The following is a 20,817-nucleotide window of genomic DNA, read 5'->3' as shown; positions in this document are numbered from 1 at the left end:
CTTAACTAGAGATAAAAACTGTATAGTCCAGTTACAGGACTATACACTTAACACCTCAATTCCCCAAAGTAATTGAAGAAATTTCAAGAACTCAGATTAAGGCAGAACTTTTCAGTTTGTAATTACTTTGGGTTACAGGACAGGAATACAAGACCTAGGGAAAGTCACTGACCCACAGTAATGAGGCAGTGTGTGTTTTGTGAGTGGGACTTGCAACCATGGAAGTAAAACATCCCAACACAAATCCAAACCAGCAGCTACAAAACAGGGCGGAGTTCAATGCTCCAATCATATAAAATAAAAATCTAGACTAATTTTAATATTAAAGCAAAGACAAAATATAATTTCAACATTGTTTTAATCAAGTAATGTAGCTGTTTAAAACAGGAAATTTTAAAACCGTTGAATAGATTAAAGCAAGGATTAACTTACTAAGATAGTTTCTATGGGTAAAATTTTTATTATGTGGATTTGAATTCCATCCTAGGTTTGGCACCAGACTGAATACTGGTCTCAGCCAAAATAGTGTTTAGAAGCCCGAATGGGTTTTCTTTCAGATTAAAAGAAGGAGGGTAGGGGAGAAGAAGAAAGCTCCATAACAAAACCCTATTAGCTTGACATTGGGTATGTTGAATGCAACTTGGCCTAAGTCACCACCAACTCCTACAGAATTTCAGATAATGAAAGCAAAATCGCCTATGGCAAAGAATTGTAACCTATGTAAGATACAAGTTTGCAAAAATCTCATCTCTTTGGTGTGACAGAGCACATTCCCTCCTGGTAGGTGCTTCTTCACTCAATATTGACTGAAAGGCAGAGAGAGACCAATTTGCAGATAGATTACTTGATTTTACTTCCTTAAAACATCAAGCTAACAAGATTTTATTATACCAAATGTTTATATAATTTCCAATGTGAAAAATTCTTAGATACATTTATTAAGGTCTCATTATAATCTGTGAAGATGGATCACAGAAAAAAGCGATGCAAGACAGTGCTCCCAACAAAATTAACCCTTTGGATTTTTGATTCCTAGTGTACTTTGTGGAAAGGAATAAATGGAACAAGTTTCTCCCCTGAAGAGAATTTGATATAGCCATAACCCACGTCAAATGAGTTTGACCAGCTAACTGAGCCAAGAATTCACCAGCAAGTTATTTCCAAATCTAAATCTCAGGATGGGCTGGGTCAGGCCCCAGTAACCTGTATTCAGTGACCATCATCAGACTTCTTGGGTGTCTGGCTATATTCAACATGAAATAAAAAACACCTTAAGTCTTACACCAAAATATAGGCTTTAACTGGAAGTATGCTCTTAGCTTTTTTTTTAAATAAAACATTTTGGGGGGGGGGGGGGAATCATGTTTGAGACACAGTAACACTTATTTTGGCAAGATAGCAACCAAAACCTAAAAAGCATTAAGCTACTAAGTATCCACATGTAAAAGGCATTAAACAAACCATATTATCAGGAAGAAATCCACAATGAACAAAAGATACAGTATGCCTAAAACATCTGAAATTATAATTAAACCCTAAGAATAAGAGTTGAAAAATTATGCTCATTTTGCTAGAGATTAAGTGCACCTTTTCCTGCTTCCCCCAAATAAAGTCATAGCTTACTATATAACCACACCTTAGTTTCAAAATTTTCTCAGTATAAAGCAACAGCTACATACACGTAAAATGCTTATTTGTTAATGTAATAATTCCCCTGGCTCATCCAACGTGCAATGCACATGACTCCAAAGACTACAATTTGGGGTTAGTATACACGAACTGAAAAAACACAATTCAAGTTTCAAAACCTGCTCTTAAAATTATTTATAGGACACTCAGGTCATTTTTACTTCTCAGTAAGATAAAGATGTCACGCTGCCATTTGATTATCAGTCCACCTTGGCATGAGAAGAATGTACATTACCAGATGCCAATTTGAGGGACTGAACACTCAGAAAGTACTTATTTCTCAATGGCTGCAGAGAATTATAAGTAAGCTTATGTTTACATTCTGCTGAAGACACCTTTACAGTCTCAGCATCTAACAATATCTAACAGGCTCCAAGAGTCCTATCAGGTTAATGATGGTGCAGTATTTTAAGGAGCCATTTCAGCGTAAGTCATTCAGAGCCAAAATCTTAAGAATGACCAAAATCAAATCTTTATTTCTTAACTGTATAAATGTGATCCAAATGTGTCCACCACTAATTTTTCAAAAAGAAACATGCTATAAATAAGCAAACTATATCTGCTCACTGATATGTGTATGGACTCCCTAGATGTCTTGTTGGGCTTAATTACAGACCACTCACAGCAATACATTTTTAGTAGAAAGTGTAGCATGATGTTAAGCCGTTTTAGCTTTTGCACATACATGTTGCACTTCTGGCTGATGATGCAGAAAGATTTGCAGCATTACACTGTTAAGCTGGGCTGCACCCACCCCTTTAAATGGCATCAATATCAATGTCATCATCCTTGTTGTCAGACTTCACAGCTTCAACTTTAGGTACACTGGCAGTCTTCGAATACACCACCTGATAAAACAAATTTTTTGTTTACTGTAAATTTCTGTCCCAGTAAACCTATTTATAAAAAGTAATAATAGTAGTACAAATCGATGGTCAATAAGGAAAAAAAAAAAAAACTACCCAAACACAGCCTTTATTTTTTCTAAGTTTTTGTCATGTGAAAACCAAGTTCTCCCTCTATGGCCTAACATTTTAATTTTCATACACAACTAGCCCCTCTATACTCAACCTGCTGTTACCTTTGAGCATTCATAGATTATTGCCAATCAAATCGAGAGATTTCACTTACCAAAGATTTTCAGTTACCCAAGACTGCCATTCTAAACTTCCCAAACCCCCACCTCTAACACTATTTACCTCAATATTCTCATCTTCATCATCTTCTTCACCACCAGAAGATTCCTCCTCTGCTTCCTTCAACCATTTTATAAATGGTTCCGCTTTGACACGAATCTCTTTGGCAAGGTCTTTTGAAACATATTTCTTAGACGCCTAAAAAACGTTCAATACAATTTCCTTAGTTGAGGAATCTAAAAAATAATTTTTGAGTCACTCATAGAATTGCCCACATTCAGCTCTTTGAAGGGACTGGGTCACATCCTAATCTGGACTCAACGCCAGGTGGGAATCACCTACGGGTTATCCCAGGGACAGTATTTCAACGTAGAAGTATTAGAAGTTACTTCTTCCAAAAGAGCCCCCCAACAGCGGTCGACACTCCTCATCTTGAAGAGACTGTTTATGTATCTACACTCCCCACCTTTTCTGACCAGCTGATGATGACTTCTTCTTCCAACAGATCTGCATCATACATCTCCTTCAAGATATGGGGAATCTTGGAAATGAGCTGAGCTTGATGCATTGCTACCACACACTCCAAACCGTGAAGAAGGTACCGTTGAGCTTTTTTGTTGTTGTGACAAAACTGGAAATAAACACGTTGGCATTAACAATTTTTCAAAGAAGCACTAAAAGTACATTAATCGTCCCAGTATCATTCCTTAAAGCTCTGGCCTTCAACAGTGATTCGGTCAACCCTTAAAGACCTGTGTGTTATTTTATCTACAAGGAGCTATGTACAGCATTTTCCAGATACTCCCGTGCTTGTGAGGTAGGTCAATCATTTCCATTTTTAGTATGACAGAGAACAACGTTCCCAGGGTCACCCAGCTCTCATCTTATTTGTGAACCTAAAATAATTTGCTTACTCGTAGGAAATGGCGCCTGTATTTCTTAATTTGTTCTCTAATCTTCTCATTAAAAAGAACTTCAGTCAAAACAAGAGGGCCCATGGCTTTTACATCCAATCTTTCTGCTTCAGCAACAATTTCTTTGTCTGATGAGTCAATAATACCTTCTTCTTTCTTTTTCTGCAAACAAAAAGGAAGCAGTTCAGTGCATTGGAGACATATCTTGCTCTAGAGATGCCAGTTAGTAGTTCCAACTGTCAAGGATCTTTTTCCTAATTTATTATAGTTGCAGGACTTACTTATTCACATTTTAAAAATTTATCTACTTTGAGAAAGTGCAAGCGGGGGTAGGGGGAGAGAGACAGAGACAGAATATCTCAAACAGGCTCTGCACTTGAACTCATGAAAAGATCATGACTTGAGCTGAAGTGGAACGCTGAACTGAGCCACCCAGGCACCCCAGTTTCAGGACTTTTCAATGATTGTGTGCACGCCAAAGATAGTACCTGGAACCACCTTCAAGAAGTTTTTGAGCAAAACATGGAAAAAATAAACCTGGCACCGGAGTATTCAAAAGACAGCTCGAGAAAAAATTACTCGCCAAGTAACCAGCTTAGTCACAGATACCTTAAAACCCAAGGCTGGAAAAAAATTGATTTCTTGATCGTGTAATTGTTTAACTGCTCTTGAAGCAACTTGCTTTACCTTAACAAAATCAAACAGGATATTGACCCGCTCTTCAACAGTCCTTTCCAAATCATCACTGAGTGTCAGAACTTTCGCATGGTCACTGATTTCATCCATTCTGCGTCTTTGAGCTTCCTCAGTTGTATCCTCCCCCCAATCATCATCCTCCTCTTCTTCCTGTTAAAAACAAGTATGGTTGGTCAAATACCTTAAAAATACAAAAAAAAAAAAAAAAAAAAAAAAAAAAAAAAAAAAAAAAGCCAGATTTCTAGTCATGTTAATGACATCAGGTTCATTTTCCACAAACACACATCAGGCTTTTCTAACCACAGGATCAGGAACCTAACATACTGTTGCAATGTTGTAACTATGACTAGTTTCATTCTCTTTGCCCATGTCACCCAAGCATCGTATTTTACACAACTTTAGCGCCTACCATACCATCAACTGTGCACTCACCACAGCATGTGGAGGAGGACTGATCTCATTTGGTGGTGGTGGTGGTGGGGTCTCACTGCTGGACATGGAACCATTTTCCTTGTCTTTGCCCTTCCTGTTTTTCTTTTCCTTTTCTTTCTTTCCTGTACCACTGTCACTATTCTCTACAGGAAAACCAAAAAAGAAGTGAAAAATTAATACAACAGTGTGTACAACACTTCATGGTGTCTCATGAACCTTTAAAACCTTGCCCCCTTTTGCTTTGGAACGTTCCCCTCAGAAAACCATACACAAACACAATGCTACTTAATAATTCAAAAAGGACTCATAAACCAAGTTCATCTACCATTATTTCATATGTGAAAACACTCAGGGTAAGAAGAGAATGTCCCCCAAATACTAGAAAAGATTAAGATGTAGTGCCTCAGAAAGAACAGGTAATTAAGTGAAAGTTGGCACTCCTGACCCTCTCTCCCTCCATGAACCTGAACAAAGGCTTATCTCAACCGCACTTTAGTTAGAACGCTGTTTAAGTCTATATAACAGTCGGTCTCATGGAAGAGACCACTGGAATAGGTTAGACTTTCTTGCTATAGCAAGCTCAAATTGCATCAGACAACTTCGATCATCTGACACAGAGTGTTGCTTGCAATGTTCTAAAGCCACTCAAGCTTAAAAAGCGAAGACCCCAGTTCACAAAACAGTATTCCAGAAGTAGATCTTTTGCTGGGATCCCAACAGTTTGTTTTATAGTATCTACTTCTCCCGTTCCAAAAGAACAGATCTTAAAAACTGACAACAACAACAACAAACCGAACAAAGAGTTTAACTGGCAGTCTTTCAAACTCATAGATTCCACGTAACACGGTGCAAAGATTAGAAATCCCTTATATTTTAATTTTGTAACAGCAAGAAAGCTTCAGTTTTGTTTCCAACATCAGTTGCTTTTAAGCTAAAATCTTAGAAGTTCATCATGAACACTTACCAGGTGGGTTTTTGAGAATGAACGTGCAGAGTTTATGATGTGTGTCAAGCATGCCTCGATAGCCACAGGCTTTACAAGAATTACCTATTGTTTGCTTCTTTGGATTGACATGCTGCCAGAAAGGAAACAAAGATTAAAAACAAGTATGTCATCTATGATAAAAAAGCAAAAATTCTTCAAGTAGCAAGGTGTTGAAGTATCTGATGGTAACTCCAGTTTAACATAAAAACGGTATCTTTTACAAAAATAATCTACATAGAAGAGTATGAAAGTATTTTAAAAAAATGTGTTGCTTCTGGTTTTTACTTCCAATGAAGTTGTTTTGCCTTCTCGGGAACAGAACTTGGTGGAATCACAGAACTGATCAGAAAAGCAGATAGGTGACTTTTTCTCTTAGTGACAAAACCCTCAAGAACACTCACCAGATCTGTTTCAGGATTCTCACACTCAGGACAGAGAACAAATTTTTTAATGAATCCATCCAACATGTCTTGCAGCTTATTCGCCTCATGAGATCCATTGACAATGTAACGGTCATTCTTAACATCAAACTGGGTCTGTGCTCCCAGCTCACAACCAAAATATTTGGTGGGATCTATGGGGGGAGAAAAAGTTCTGTTAACTAAATCTTTGGCTACTCATTCCTCCTTATACAAATGTCACTCTTTACATTTTTATGTGGAGTTAAAATGTGTTGCTTGGGTAATTTTATCTCCTAACAGCAACTAGTACATCAGTTGTTTTTCACCCCCAGGATTCCACTTAACCCCGAAACTAATTAACATAGAACTGAAACAAGACACCCACAAAGTTCGTCATTTCTACGTTGATGTTTTTTTCAGACTCCTCCTAAGAGGCATTACTTACACGTTGGAGGCCGATTAAGCGCCTTTGCAACGTCAACCATGTTGACTATAACTGTCTTGATACCATTTCCTTTGCCCTCAACCTAAAGAAAAAAAGACCTTTAATTTTGCATTATCTGCCCCAGAAGCTGCAATCTTTTAAAATCTACAAAAAGAGCTCAGGCCTCATTACGAAGATCGGGATTACCTTGGCAATCAGACGGGGCATCTTGTAGCGATAGAACTGGTCTGACACACTGCGGTTGACATTGACAGACATTTTGGCTTATTAGTGGCTTTATCAATAAGATGAAGAGATCTTTGATTGCAACTTTTTGGTATCTTCTGTCTGGAGAAGAAGGGATGACATAAACGACTGCAAGAGTTCTCGGTCTCTGACATGAAAAAATTTTCGCCACTGAGGCTGTAAGCTTCTTGTTTGTATGCTATGTTTCCCCAATACAGGTACCAATGGCTGCGCAACAGCTCTGAAAGAGAAAGAGAACACACAACCCCCCCCCGACGTTTAACGGGATTCCCGCGCGAGGACACCTCCCTTCGCCTAATTCTGCTACATGAGCGCACCCAGCTCACGTGGGAAGCGGCCAGCACCCCATCTAACACAGAACACCTGTGGCGGCATAGCAGGCCTCCACCTGGACTAGGGTGGGAGACGCCGCGCTGCTCCAGCGGCCGCGGGCTCGCACCACGCCGAACACACGGCCCGTCGGAGGTCCGCTTCCGTGCAGCGGCCATATCTCAACAGCTGCCGGGAGACCGAACCGGGGCCTGCGCTCTGCAAACCTAGCCCGTCTCGCGAAGAAACTTCTCAGGTTCCCTCCCCCACCCCCCACGCCGAGATGGAAAACTACGGACTCGTCCTCCGGCACCGGGCGCTCGCTCCACCCCCACCGGGAAGCGCGCGCTCGCGGCCGTGCGCGCGGACTGCGAGGCGGCGACCGAGCGCGACCTCGACCTCTCCTCCCCGGCTCCGCTCCGGGCCCCGCCGGCCGCGCCGCCGCCCTGCCATGTGCGCCGCCCGGCCTCGGCGCGGCGGGGGAAACGAAACCGGCCGAGGGGCGCCGGCCCGGGCCGCCCCCGCCCCCGAGCGAGCGATGACTCATGAATGCAGCAATTAGGCCTGACTCAGCCCGCGCGGCGCGCTCCCGCGGGGCGGAGTGGGGGGCGGGAGCGAGGAAGGGGGGAGGGAAGCGAGGGAGGAAGGGGGGCGGGGGCCGGGGCGGAGGGCAGGGCGCGGGGGCGCGGGGGCCGCGGGGGCCCGCCCGAACTGCGCCACACGCGCGCGGGTCACGCGGCGCGCCGCCATCTTGTGCGGCCGCCATCTCCCCGCCGGCCCGCCGGCGGACTCACCGTTTTCGTCAAATAAAGACATAAACCCAACGCTGCTCGCCCGGGACTGGGATGAAGTGAGGCGCGCGTGAACCCGAGTCCGAGGAGGGGCGGCGGAGGCGGCGGAGCAGCGCAGCGAGCAGCGGCCGGGCCAGGCGCCGCCGAGCAGCGGGGAGGGGCTGTCCCAGCGACGTCCGGGGTCCACACCCTTCAGCGCCCGGGGCCTGGCGACCTGGCGCGGAGAGACGGCGCCGTGAGCCGCGGGCGTCGGGGCGCCTTCCCCGCCAGCCAGCGGCCCGCGGGGGTCGAAGGGGCGGGGAGGACTGGGGAGGGGGCGCGGGGCCGCCGCCCCTCCACCGGACTCACCTCTGGAATGTTCTCGCTCTGACTGAACAACGCCGCCGCCGCGCTCAAGCTACCCTCGGCCCCTGCGCCCGCCCCCCGCGCCAGGCCGCACGGCTCATTGGCCCGAGGTGCGCCCGAGCTCGCTCGTCATTGGCCCACGTGCCGCGTCAATCGCGTCTTTCTCCGCCCCTCCTGCTTCCTGAGGCTCCGCTCGCCGCCTCAGCCCGCCCCCATCTCCCGGGTCCGGCGTTCCTTCCTCTGCCCTCCCCTCCCCCCGCCTTTCCCAGAGGTCTTCGCGGTCTCGCGAGATCAGGCTGGCCGCGGCTGGGGGCTGGCCGCGGGGCCGCGCTTTGTCGGTTTGAGCGACGGGGAGGGGGACGATGGCGGTTGACTCCCTTCCCCCGCCGCCCTGGCTTCGCGGCGTTCCCACCGAGTTCCCCTCGCGGCGGGCGCGCGGCCTCCCCAGTGGGTTCCTAGCTGCCCTTTCGGTCCCCTGGGGACGCCCGTCGTCGGTCCTCGAGGCGGAAGTTGTTCCTCCTCCCTGCTCCTTTCGGCCTGGGCAGACGGTGATGATTGGGGGGGCCTGGCTCTTTCATCCCAAGTGCTGTCTTTTAAGGTCCGATGCCGGGGTCCATGTACCCGCGGCGACGGTGACTCGCCAAGACACCATTACAGGGTCGTGCGGCCCGTAGCCCGCCTTTCTCGCTCACTCCACGGCTCCCCTCCCCGGCACCAAGCCTGCTGGGGCTAGGCACACCCGCACACCCGTTTTCTAAAGAGGGAAACACCAAATTAGTTCGTGACTCCGAGACCCTCCGGAAAGTGCGTCTCGGAGAGGTCTCCGTGTTCTCGTGCTCCACTATAACTTTGCTCAAAACGAGTATCACATTGGGTTACCACTCCCGGAATCCACTCCACAGTTTATAAATTGTGACTTCCTTGCTAGGCAAAGCATAGCCCAAAGCAGGTGTTCCTAATGAGGTTCCAGAGCGGTCCCTCTGGAATGGCTATTTAGAGCCTCTCATGTTTTCCTTCTTTTGAAGTGATTACAGAAACTCTCCCATTCTCTCAAAAACTTAAATTGTGCTTAAAAGTTTCAGTTGCTACTGTAAAAGCGATCGAGTCCATCCTGAAATTTGCAAACATAGTTGTTGTTAGCCAAGAGCCAAATAATGGAGCCACGGGCTCTAATCTGCTTTCTGTGGTCTCCCCCATCTGAATAAAGTAGCAATGTTGTTGAGGACATGGTGAGGTGGATAAGAGTCTGCCCTTTGTTACAGATCTGTCAAATATGCAAGAAGGTTGGCACTGAAAGGTATGTTGACTTTTATTAAAGTAAATCATGATTTACAAGCTTAATAAACCATTACAAAATTTTTTTAACATGTATTTAATTTTGAGAGAGGGAGAGAGAGGATCCGAAGCGGGCTCTGCACTGACAGTAGAGAGCCCAGTGTGGGGATGGAACTCACCAACCGTGAGATCGTGACCTGAGCCGAAGGCAGACGCTTAACTGACTGAGGCTTTAAAATTGACAATGTGGGTGAGGAGGTTAATAAATCAAAGGGAAGATCCAGAGTTGAGAGAAGTGACCTGTGTCCTTGGTGCCAGAGCTTCTGTTATAACCACCCAGTGTATATACATGGGGGTATGATTGTTAAAAGAAATGCGTAATGCTTTATGGGTACCAGGTTTCCCATCAGGTAAATGGAAAAGGTAGATCCCAAACAAGCTGCTTCTGGTTCAACATGAAATATGCCTTAGCAGCATTGAAACATTGGGGTTTTTGCATAGCTGCACGCGAATGACATTATTTTAGAAACTGTTGGAAAAGATGGGCGTGAAACTAGTCTGAGTTAAGAGGCCTGCCTTCTCAGAAGTATTTTTTTTAAGTTTTTATTTTTTTATATTTAGTTTTGAAAGAGAGCGTGTGACATGAGCGGGGGAGGGGACAGAGGATCAAGTGGGCTCCGTGCTGACAGCAGGGAGCCGGGATGTGAGGCTCCAACTCGGTGAGATTATGAGCTTAGCTGACCCTCAGAAGTATTTTTTTTTATTTTATTTAAAAAAAAATTTTTTTTTCTCGTTTTTTTATTTATTTTTGGGACAGAGAGAGACAGAGCATGAACGGGGGAGGGGCAGAGAGAGAGGGAGACACAGAATCGGAAACAGGCTCCAGGCTCCGAGCCATCAGCCCAGAGCCCGATGCGGGGCTCGAACTCACGGACTGCGAGATTGTGACCTGGCTGAAGTCGGACGCTTAACCGACTGCGCCACCCAGGCGCCCCCAGAAGTATTTTTTAATAAAGCTAAATACAAAGTGATTTTCTTTTTTGCCATGTTTGATGGTTTCATATTTAATTTCATTGAAAAAAGTTTGTACTAATTTTAACTTTAATTTTTAGCAGGTGTACCACTCATTTGTATCTAATCAGGGACAGTTCTATTTTTTTTTTTTTTTTTGAGAGAGAGAACAAGCGGGGAAGGGGCAGAGAGAGAGGGAGAAAGAGGATCCAAAGCAGGTTCTGTGCTGACAGCAGAGAGCCCAATGGCGGGGCTCGAACTCATGAACTGTGAGGTCATAACCTGAGCTGAAGTCGGACACTTAACCAACTGAGCCACCCAGGTGCCCCCTGTATTTTTATTTTCTCAGTAGGTTCCACACCCATTGTGGAGCTTGAACTTATGACCCAAAGATCAAGAGTCACGTGCTCTACTGACCAAGCCAACTGGGCACCCCAGAATTTTAGTTTATTTTTTAATTTACTTTTTTAAAAGTAGGCTACATGCCCAACATGGGGCTTGAACTGGGGATAACTTTTTAAAATTATTCTTGGGGTGCCTGAGTGGCTTGGTTGAGTGTCCAACTCTTGATTTAGGCTCAGGTCATGATCCCAGGGTTGCATGATCAAACTCCAAGCTCAGCGTGGAGCCTGCTTGAGATTCTCTCTCTCACCCTCTTTCTCTCTCTCTCTCTCTCTCTCCCTCTCCCTCTCCCTCTGCCCCTCCCCCACTCACTAGCTCTCTTAAAAAAAAAAAAAATTATAAAATTATTCTTAACCATACCTTTGAATGCTTCTTAGAGCCTAAGAATTTGCTAAGTGCTTTGGATACACTATCTTATTTACTTCTTAGTCCCTATGAAGAATTTTTGTCCTTTTTTAAAGAGTTTTTGGTTTTGTACTCGATACAAGATTCCTTTCCTAAAATTTTTTTTAAGTTTATTTATTTTGAGAGGGAGCGAGAGTGCACATGCACACAGGGGAAGGACGGGGGTGGGGGGGAGGAGAGAATCTGAAGCAGGTTCCTCCCATTCAGTGCAGAGCAAACTGAGGCTCAGAGGAAAAAATTTGCCCAAGATCATATACTAGTAAGTGGCAGAGCTGGAAATTAAACTGAGATCTGTCTGACCCCAGAGTCTGTTCCCTTAACCATTACATGACCCAGCCTTCCCAGGTAAATACAAACATACACAAAACTAGGCAATTTACATGTGAAGTCCCATTTAATCCTTTGACAATCATGTGAAGTAGTGTTGTTATTCCCATTTTACAGATGAGGAAACAGAGTCAGGAAGGTTAATTTTCTCCAAGTCACCTGCCTCATAAATGGTGGACGGCGTTTGAACTCTAGCTTGACGCCAAGCTCATTGCACAATTCCGCTTCCTACTTCTGGCTCTCTGCCTCATCTGGCTGTATTTACCCCAACCAGGTGCTCGCAGTTTGCTAAGTAATGGGCAGCCGGTGCCTATGAAATCTTTGTCCAATGAGCGCCTGAATGATGCCTTCCAGCACTTGCCGTGAAGGGCAGACATGAATAGCTGCTGAGAAGGTAAATTGGTAAATTGGCCTTCTGGTTGTTCAGATATGGGTGTCTGTTTTGTTTAGCGTGAATTTGCCCCTCGAGCAAGATCAAGTCTGCACGGACCAAGAACCTTGGTGTTTCTGAGCTGTGGGCCACTGAGGGGCCCAGGACATTGCCCTCTGTGATGAGCCATCTGGTTGGACAGCGGGCCTCTATGACATCCTACTCTCAGCTATCTCTAGCCTCCATCGCACCGTTGGAGCAGAGCTTAGTTAGGCAAGTTCCTGTCTCCCCTGCTGGAGTAGGAGCTATAGGGGATTATGCATTGTTTTTCTTCTGGCAATAGCCTGTCACAGGGGTGTGCGAAGAGCAGACATTCAAAGCTGCTAGGAGGGAACTGAAGGTTATCTGATGAGTACAGAGGTGGTAAAGGCGTTGACTATGTTGAAAGCTAGTGTCCCAAACCAGGGTAATCTAAGGCGCCCAGGTTAATAAACATTTCTGAGTTGCTGGGCTACAGGCCCCGCCCACATCACAGGCCCTGCCCAGGGGCCTTCTGTAAACAAATAGCAGCTCTCTGACTCCCACTGAAGCTCGTCCACTCCTGAAATCTCTGACCCTCTGGGCAGGATGTCTCCCTGCCTTTGTGACAGGCCCCTCCCACCCGATACTTCCACCGCACCTCTGGCTTTCAGATGGCACTTTGTTGCATCTGCCTGTTTACTGGTCTGCCTCCCTCATTAGGCTGAACAGCTTGTGGTCAGGGGACCTGTCCTTGAGGAGCGCACGGAGTCGGCTACAAAGGGGACAGAGGCAGGAGGCAGAGGTGTCTACGAGGAAGAGATGAAGTGAGGTGTCACTGGAGACGGACATGATGTCGTCTTGCTCCCGAGCATCTGACTCCAAGCGGAGCCTGTCTTCTGTCGTTCCTGGAAAAAGAGAAAAAAGTACACGATTGTACTGATTCAGTAGATGGCGGAGAAATGTGGATGACTTGGAGAACAGGCTCTGCTCTTGGGTTGCTTGAGTCTTGGTCGCCGGGGAGCCACGCACAGTACAGGGCGGCAGCTATGCTGGTCTCGTCTGGCTTGCCTCAGGTCCTGTCTTCGGGGAAACAAAGTGTTTGGCTACCTAGCTGCACCCTCACCTGCTCAAGTCTGGTGGCTGCAGGAAAGGCCTTTGCTCAGACTTCGGGCCCCGCTGTGGGAGGGCACCACAACAAAGGGCCTGGGGGAGGCCGAGGGGCGTCCTGCGGCCAGTTGTCCCCCCGGAGACCCTGCGATTCCCGCTGACTCCTGACAGCCGTTTGCAAGCCTTTGTGAGGGGGCATCTTTGCGTGTTCCCACCTCTGCCACACACTGTTCTCTTTAGTTGTGAATCTGACACATTTTTTTTTTAATTTTTAAAAACGTTTATTTATTTTTGAGACAGAGAGAGACAGAGCATGAGCATGGGAGGGGCAGAGAGGGAGGGAGACAGAATCCGAAGCAGGCTCCAGGCTCTGAGCTGTTAGCACAGAGCCCGATGTGGGGCTCGAACTCACAAACCGCGAGATCATGACCTGAGCTGAAGTCGGACACTTAACCCATTGAGCCACCCAGGTGCCCCCTGGACTCTGTATTTCTTAAAGGATGTCTCTCTTGCTTATCTATGCAGGACTTGGTTTCCCGAAGCCCGTGGTTCTCAAATAGAGGTAAGCATCAGAATCTCTGGAGGGCTTATTGAAACACAGATTTCTGGGCCCTCCCCAGAGTGTGAGAGAGTAGGTCTGGGTGGGGCCCAGAATTTAGATTTGGAACCAGATCCCCTGGTTCCGCAGGTGCTGCTGGTCCCCGGACCACACACAGCCCTAAGGCCAGGGGACCACATGACTTTGGAGCTCAGGTACCTCTTTTCCTTCACCATGGATTCAGCAGCTTTCTTTCGAGTAATCCCCCGAGCCCTCATTCAGACAGTCTGTCTTGGGAATCAAAGTCAAGAAGAACGAAATCGGTGTCCCAGTGACTGTGTTGCAGTTGTGGTGCCCAGGCCGCTTGGAGAAGTTTCGGGGCCGGCTGTCGGAGACTTTGTGTTGTATGCACCACGGCCAGGGGCCTCACAGCAGTTGTCCCAGTGACACTGTGCCGCTGTCACAATGCGGCCACCCATGTTCTCTCACTGGCGTGCCAACACCTCATGCTGTCCCCTCCTCTTGCAGTTGGGGAAACCAAGGCTTAGAGGGAGGATTTGTCTCAAGGCTGGGGCTGGGGTGCTGACGTCCAGCTGTTGGGTTTTTCCCACTGTCTAGGACCTCATTCTCCTGTTTGGCATATCCCAGTTCTAGAGTTTGCTCCCCTTCCTTTGGCTGGATTTTAATTGCTCCAATGCTCCTTTTTAGACACACGAGAGGAGGCGGGACCCAAGGGCTGAGGGTGTATCTCCTCACGACGCTGACCTGCTTCAAGCAACCACTGTGTATCGCGCCTGTGGCCGAGCAGGACATTAGAGACGCAGGGGACCCCTGCAGGTGTTGTACCCACTTGTACGCGTATGGTTGTTTGTGGGCGCTGGGGAGATGTCACCTGAAAGTCTAGATTTCTGATTCTGCAGGAAATAGGAAGCCCTGGCAATGCTGGGATATACCCGTATGTGGCCACGCCTCTGTCGTTCAGAGCTGAAGGTGGGGCATGAGTGCTCGCAGACGGCAGCCACCGTGTCTCTGTGCAGGCGTGCACGTGGCCCATACCTGTCCCCTTCACTCCCGTTGCCTGCCTCACCTCCGCGCTGGCGTTCACGCCTCTGCTCGTTTCTTTCTTCCTCCAGCGAATGTGCATCAGATGCCATCTGTGTGCCAGCTCGAGGGAAGTTAGACGTTTGAGACCTTGCCCTAGTGTTCTAGGGCCGCTGGAACCAAGTAGCACAGACCCGGTGTGAGACAACAGATTTCTTCTCCCCTGGTTCTGGAGGCCAGAAGTCTGAAATCAAGGTTCCTGCAGGGCTGTGCCCTCTCTCTGTGCCTGGCGATGGCCGGCCGTCCTGGATGCTCTTCTGCTTGCTGTTGGTTGGACGCAAGCGCTGTCTCTGGCAGGTGACCCTCTTCCCTCTGCGTCGTCGCAGGGCGGTCTCTCTGCGTGTGCCTGTCTCTGTGTCTTCTCAGAAGGATGCCAGACATGTTGGACGTAGGGCCCGCCCTACACCCTGGCCCAGTATGACCTCCTCTTAACTTGATTTCATTCGCAGAGACCCTGTTTCCAAATAAGGACTCATTCCCCTCATTCAGGATCCGGACTTCCACGTATCCTTTGGGGAGATAGAGTTGAACTTGCGGCTGACATTTAAAGAAGGACCCCAAACAACTCCAAATGTAAAACTTGGCCCTGGCTCGTCACTCATGTTTGGGAGACAAGACTCCCGAAGTGTCAGCAAGGATCCGGTGGCCGTCTGCCTTCCTGGAGCACGAACAGTTGGCCTCAGTGCTTCATGCACACCGACCACTTAATCCCTAACACAGCCCTCCCAGGGAGATTCTGTTGCCAGTGGACTTTGCAGATGAGGAAACTGAGGTGCAGAGAGGTCATACAGCTTTGCCAAAGTCCCTGGGGAGCAGAGCTGGGTGTGTGTGTGTGTGTGTGTGTGTGTGTGTGTGTGTGTGAATGACAGCGAGTGCCAGCAGGTTGTTTCCCGTTCTCTTCAGACCCTTGGCCCTTGTGATAGGGACAGGTGAGGCTAACCTTTGTCTCAGCTGCCATCACAAAACCCAGTGCTTACCTCCTTTATCATCCCCCTGGGGCGTGTGCTGCTCTGTGACTTCCCAGGGCGATCGCAGGGGGCTTTGGGCATGATGTAGAAAAGGTCTGATTACTTTCTTGATCCCTAAACTCCCACTTGCACAAGATTTAGTCCCATATTTAGGGTCAGTTTCCTGCATCTACTGGCAGATGGAAGAGCCATCCAGAACCCATAACAATATGCTCTAAATAACGTTTATTTTGTGGTACTGATCCATCCGAGTAAATATAGTTAGTACCAGATGGGACTTTTGCAATCTAGAGTTCTGAAGGCAAGAAAGGATTCGTTTTGAGTTTCCTTAAATTAGGTGAGCAATTTTTTTCTTGGGCTATCAACCCCCACGTTCAACATTCCCAGCGTGACATTTTGTACTGTTATACTTGGTAAGTAAAGCTTAGCTATTCTGAGGTTTATGTGCCAGGAGCCTGTGCTCAGAGTTCCCTTTTTAGTTGCGCTCATAAAGGCTGCTCACATGTTTGGGTATTTCATGCAGAAAGAAGTCTTTCGGGCTAGGTCATTCTCGGTTAGATATTTACAAAGTTCACGGCTATTTTTAACACACACCTCTGCTGCCTTAAAACCACAGTCAGCATTTAAAGCCATGACTGGCTTCTCTCACTTGGCATAATGTCTGCAAGGTTCACCCATTGTGCTAAGTGAAAGAAGCCAGTCACAAAAGGACAAATGCTGTATAAGTCCACTTAGATGAGGTTCCTAGGGTAGGCAGATTCATGGAAGCAGAAAGTAACAGGGTGGATGCCAGGGGCTGGGGGAGGGGGTAATAGGGAGTTAGCGTTTCACAGGGAAAGAGTTTCAGGTCGGGAAGGTGGAAACATTCTGGAGATGGATGGTGGTTTTCTAACAATGTGACTATACTCAGTGCCACTGAACCGTATACATAAAAATGGCTAAAACGGTAAATTTTATGTTGTGTATATTTTACAAAACAAAAAAACATCCTATAATAACCTAAGCAACTCTATGTAAATGGGTACAAGTGATACAATTGATAGAAACCTCACATGCCTGCGATTAAATATGATGCGTATCGTAAATACTGACAATCATGCATATTTATATGAAGTTTCTTTTCTGTTTTGTGCTTTTCTTTATTTTTCAATTTAAATGTTCCCCAGAAGATATAAATTTTAGCTAACTCTGTGACACTGAACCCGTCTTAGCATTTTGAACTGCTATTCTCCTGTAAAACAGGTGGGGGGGTGGTTAAAGACAAGAAATTTACTCTGCGGAACAGTAGAAACCAAAGTAAATGGAAGTCACCCCTCAGTAAGATTCAAGTGGTAACAGAATCAAGTGCAACACCGTCAACTCCTCAGCCTCCCAGGGCAAGAGTTGTCAGCCCAAATCCTCCCAGGACAAGAATCCTACACCCACATCCTCCCAGGGCCCTCCAGCCACCCCCCTCCCCCCTCAGGTGATCACAGCAGGGCTGCAGGGCTGTGAGAGGCACTGAGGAACCACAGGGACTCTGGGAATAGAAATATAAAGGCATCCACATTCAACTAAGGAAACAAAACAAAACTAAACTCCATGCAGGCCAAACAAAACTCAAAGGGATTGTGTCTGGCCTGTGGGCCACCAGTTTGCAATTTCTGCTTCAGAGTGAGAGACTCTTGGATCTGGGAGGGACACTGGAGGACTTTTTGTCCTCACCCCTGCTTTTCCAAAGAAGAAACCGTGATGAAGTTATGCATTGCTTTAGAAAGAACTGGCCTAGAATTAGCTACATCTTAGACAACAGTTTTAGGGCTCTCTTCTTCCTCAATGCTGGCTAGAAATTTTTTTTCTCATTTCTTTATTTCAAATTTTTATTTTTGAGGGAGAGAGAGAGAGAGAGAGAGGATGTGCATGTGAGTCAGAGAAGAACAGAGAAAGGGAAGAAGAGAGAATCCCAAGCAGGCTCTGCACTGTCAGCACAGAGCCCAATGGGGGCTCGAACACATGAACAGTGAAATCATGACCTGAGCTGAAATCAAGAGTCAGATGCCTAACTGACTGAGCCACCCAGGCACCCCATTTTCCCCCCCAGATAGTATATCATTCCAAGTTTGAATTTGAATCTTTTCCTTAAACATAGATAAATTGATTTAATTTCATCTTACTGCACAAATGAAGTTCAGTGCCTAGTATTTTTCTGTTTGAGTGATAGCTGCCACTTTCCAACAAACTCCAGCACTTAATGGCCAGCAGAAATTTTGATATGCATACTACGTGTCTCCCAGCCTTTTCAAAATTGCAGTTATTTGCGTGTGGGCCTTTGGATAAAAATGCCAAAGGAAGTTATCAGTGGACGTTTTCATATATCTGATACTGCTGACCTTCTAAGATATATAACAAGTTTTGAGAAGGTAGATTTTTCTTTGGCTCTCTTGTTAACATCCGTTGTGAGAATTTGGATTACGTTAGGAGAGCTCTACACCAGGGCCATGAACTCGCAGACCTAGGATGAATACGGCCCCTGTAGATGTGTTATGCTTTGATCATCATTGTTTTGGGAGGAGGGGGATGAAATGGCTTTAGGTCATCATGTGCTCTGGAAGCTCCCCCAAGTAATGACATCTTCCTCTTTGAGGAACATACAGCCCCTTCCTGGCCATTGAAGACATGTGAGGTAGTGGTCCATCTTATTTGAGGGAGACCACAGTGCAGTGCTATCAAAATGAGGTTCTCCGGGACACGTGTTCAGAAGTTGAGTGTATGGGGCACCGGAGTGACTCAGTTGGTTAAGTGTCCGACTTCGGCTCAGGTCATGATCTCACAGTTCGTGGGTTCAAGCTCTGCGTCGGGCTCTGTGTTGACAGCTCAGAGCCTGGAGCCTGCTTCGGAGTCTGTGTCTCCCTCCCTCTCTCTCTCTCTGCCTCTCCCCCTCTCATTCTCTCTCTCTCTCTCTCTCAAAAATAAATAAACATTAAAAAAATAAAAATAAAAAGAGTGTTGCCTGACCTTGCCGGGTTAGCCACGTGTGCAGTCAGCAGACTCTTCCCTTTGGACAGGGGACAGGCCTGTTTAGCTGCCCTGCATCTGGCCACGTGCAGGAGTGTCTTGTGGCCCTTCAGCCCAGAACATTGGGAAGCCATGTCCTTGTGGAAGGGGCGAGCCCTGATGAATGGCAGAGGAGACCCCCATACATCTAGAAATGGAATTCACAACCATACCAGTCCAGCCCAGTAAGCATACGTGGAGACACCCCCACTGGCCCTGCAGGGGTCATCACTGAAAGTGATGATAAGGACACCATAGTCTATTTGTCCAGCATCTGCCAGGCAGTAGGTTCTGAGCAAAGTTCTCACGGGTAGGAGGTCAGAGGCCATGTTACTAACAAGCGCTGGCTCTGAGGGGGAGTTCGGGTGACCCCCTCGGCCCAGTTTGCTCAGAACCTCCCTGATTTTAGCAGTGAAAATCCCTTATCCTGGGAAACCTCTCAGTCGCAGGCAAACTGGAACAGTTTGTCACCCTGGGGAGGGGCACGCGTTTTACCTAAATTACTTGGTATAATATAAAGTGGGATGGGGAAAAATGTGGGCCAAAAGGACTATTGAGATCAAGTTCTGGGAAGTGCTGTCCACCCTCCAGGCAGCAGCCAGAGAGCATTTGCTTAAATTTTACTTTTTATCTCTCTCTTTTTTTAAGATTAAAAAATGTTTATTTAGAGAGCGAGAGAGCACACACATGAGGGAGGGGCAGAGAGAGAGAGAGGGAGAGAGAGAATCCCAAGCAGGTTCAGTGCTGTCAGCACAGAGCCTGACGCGGGGCTCGATCCACGAACCGTGGGATCATGACCTGAGCAGAAATCAAGGGTTGGATGCTTAGCAGACTGAGCCAACCAGGTGCCCCATTTCTTTTTTTTTTTTTAGAATTAATATTTTATTGTCACTTATAATCAGATGGCAGTTGGGTATATAGTCTTCATACTTGATCTTTCCTTTTTGTAAATAAAAAAATATCCCAAGCTGTCAACATCCAATGACTGGTTATGTTTTCAGAAAACATAATTAGATGAATTCATTAATGGTAGCTTCAAGTTTCTCCTTATCAGCTCCAGAAAATTCACCCACCTTCTGTTCCTTTTTTAAAAACGGGAGGGTTGACTTCACACTCTGAAGCAACCTCTGACAGTCACCCACGTCTACTTCAAGGCACACCACGTTGGGATCCTTCTCAGAGAGGGGATGAGAGATGGACTTGACCATTGTGCAAGGCCCACACCCTGTGGCAGAGAAGTCAACTACTAAAGTGTTCCCCTCACTGTTCAAGGCTTCCTGAAAAGCATATTCGCTCTCGATCTGCTTCACCATTTTGGCGGCTGGGGTCTGACAAGCGACCGTGAGGACCAATGAAGTGGATCCTAAATGCGGCCAGAGCTCCAGGCGCTCCACGTTTTACCTTTCGGGAGCAGCTTTAGACTCACAGTGAAACTGAGCGGAAATTAGAGATTTCCATCATGCCCGCTGTCCACACACAGGCACGCCTCTCCCAGTGTGGACATCCCACCAGGTGGGACATTTGTTACAATTGATGAGCCCACATCGACGTGTGGTCATTACCCACGTAGGCCGTAGTTCGCTTTGAAGTTCACTCTTGGGGCACATCCTACACAGAAGAGCATTTTTAATTTTTTTTTTTCAACGTTTATTTATTTTTGGGACAGAGAGAGACAGAGCATGAACGGGCGAGGGGCAGAGAGAGAGGGAGACACAGAATCGGAAACAGGCTCCAGGCTCCAAGCCATCAGCCCAGAGCCCGACGCGGGGCTCGAACTCACGGACCGCGAGATCGTGACCTGGCTGAAGTCGGACGCTCAACCGACTGCGCCACCCAGGCGCCCCCAGAAGAGCATTTTTAAAAAGTGAGA

General features: G+C 46.9%; 2 protein-coding genes, 1 long non-coding RNA gene and 1 other non-coding gene across 6 annotated transcripts; 1 reads left to right on the top strand and 3 right to left on the bottom strand.

Moving 5' to 3' along the window:
• Positions 1 to 341: 341 nt before the first annotated feature.
• Positions 342 to 8,523, bottom strand: EIF5 (eukaryotic translation initiation factor 5). 2 transcript variants are annotated; one of them, XM_047862899.1, is made up of 12 exons: positions 8,393 to 8,523; positions 8,048 to 8,258; positions 6,885 to 7,164; positions 6,699 to 6,780; positions 6,254 to 6,426; positions 5,832 to 5,943; positions 4,868 to 5,010; positions 4,427 to 4,585; positions 3,740 to 3,901; positions 3,292 to 3,456; positions 2,889 to 3,023; positions 342 to 2,537 (listed from the first exon to the last, which is right to left on the bottom strand). In XM_047862899.1, the coding sequence occupies exons 3-12, from the start codon at positions 6,954 to 6,956 to the stop codon at positions 2,448 to 2,450; spliced, it is 1,293 nt and encodes a 430-aa protein (XP_047718855.1). In that variant the 5' UTR covers positions 6,957 to 7,164; positions 8,048 to 8,258; positions 8,393 to 8,523; the 3' UTR covers positions 342 to 2,447. The 2 variants fall into 2 exon arrangements, with proteins under 2 accessions (XP_047718855.1, XP_047718857.1); XM_047862901.1 differs by lacking the exons at positions 8,048 to 8,258; positions 8,393 to 8,523 and adding an exon at positions 7,553 to 7,697.
• On the bottom strand, positions 5,371 to 5,494 carry LOC125169335 (small nucleolar RNA SNORA28). Its single transcript, XR_007153643.1, has one exon. It is a non-coding gene; the product is annotated as a small nucleolar RNA SNORA28 (small nucleolar RNA).
• A 69-nt stretch (positions 8,524 to 8,592) lies between the features above and the next one.
• LOC125167958 (uncharacterized) lies at positions 8,593 to 16,999 on the top strand. The gene is made up of 4 exons (XR_007153006.1): positions 8,593 to 9,686; positions 12,260 to 13,869; positions 14,554 to 14,682; positions 14,979 to 16,999. It is a non-coding gene; the product is annotated as an uncharacterized LOC125167958 (long non-coding RNA).
• Positions 17,000 to 19,957: 2,958 nt separating this feature from the next.
• LOC125168998 (thioredoxin-like) lies at positions 19,958 to 20,260 on the bottom strand. Of its 2 annotated transcripts, XM_047864563.1 has the most exons (2): positions 20,111 to 20,260; positions 19,958 to 20,062 (listed from the first exon to the last, which is right to left on the bottom strand). In XM_047864563.1, the coding sequence occupies exons 1-2, from the start codon at positions 20,258 to 20,260 to the stop codon at positions 19,958 to 19,960; spliced, it is 255 nt and encodes an 84-aa protein (XP_047720519.1). The 2 variants fall into 2 exon arrangements, with proteins under 2 accessions (XP_047720519.1, XP_047720518.1); XM_047864562.1 differs by having other exon boundaries at positions 19,958 to 20,260.
• Between the last annotated feature and the right edge of the window lie 557 nt (positions 20,261 to 20,817).

Source organism: Prionailurus viverrinus, chromosome B3 (assembly GCF_022837055.1).
Source record: "Prionailurus viverrinus isolate Anna chromosome B3, UM_Priviv_1.0, whole genome shotgun sequence".
Taxonomy (NCBI): Eukaryota; Metazoa; Chordata; class Mammalia; order Carnivora; family Felidae; genus Prionailurus; species Prionailurus viverrinus.
This window is presented reverse-complemented; position numbering and strand designations above follow the sequence as displayed.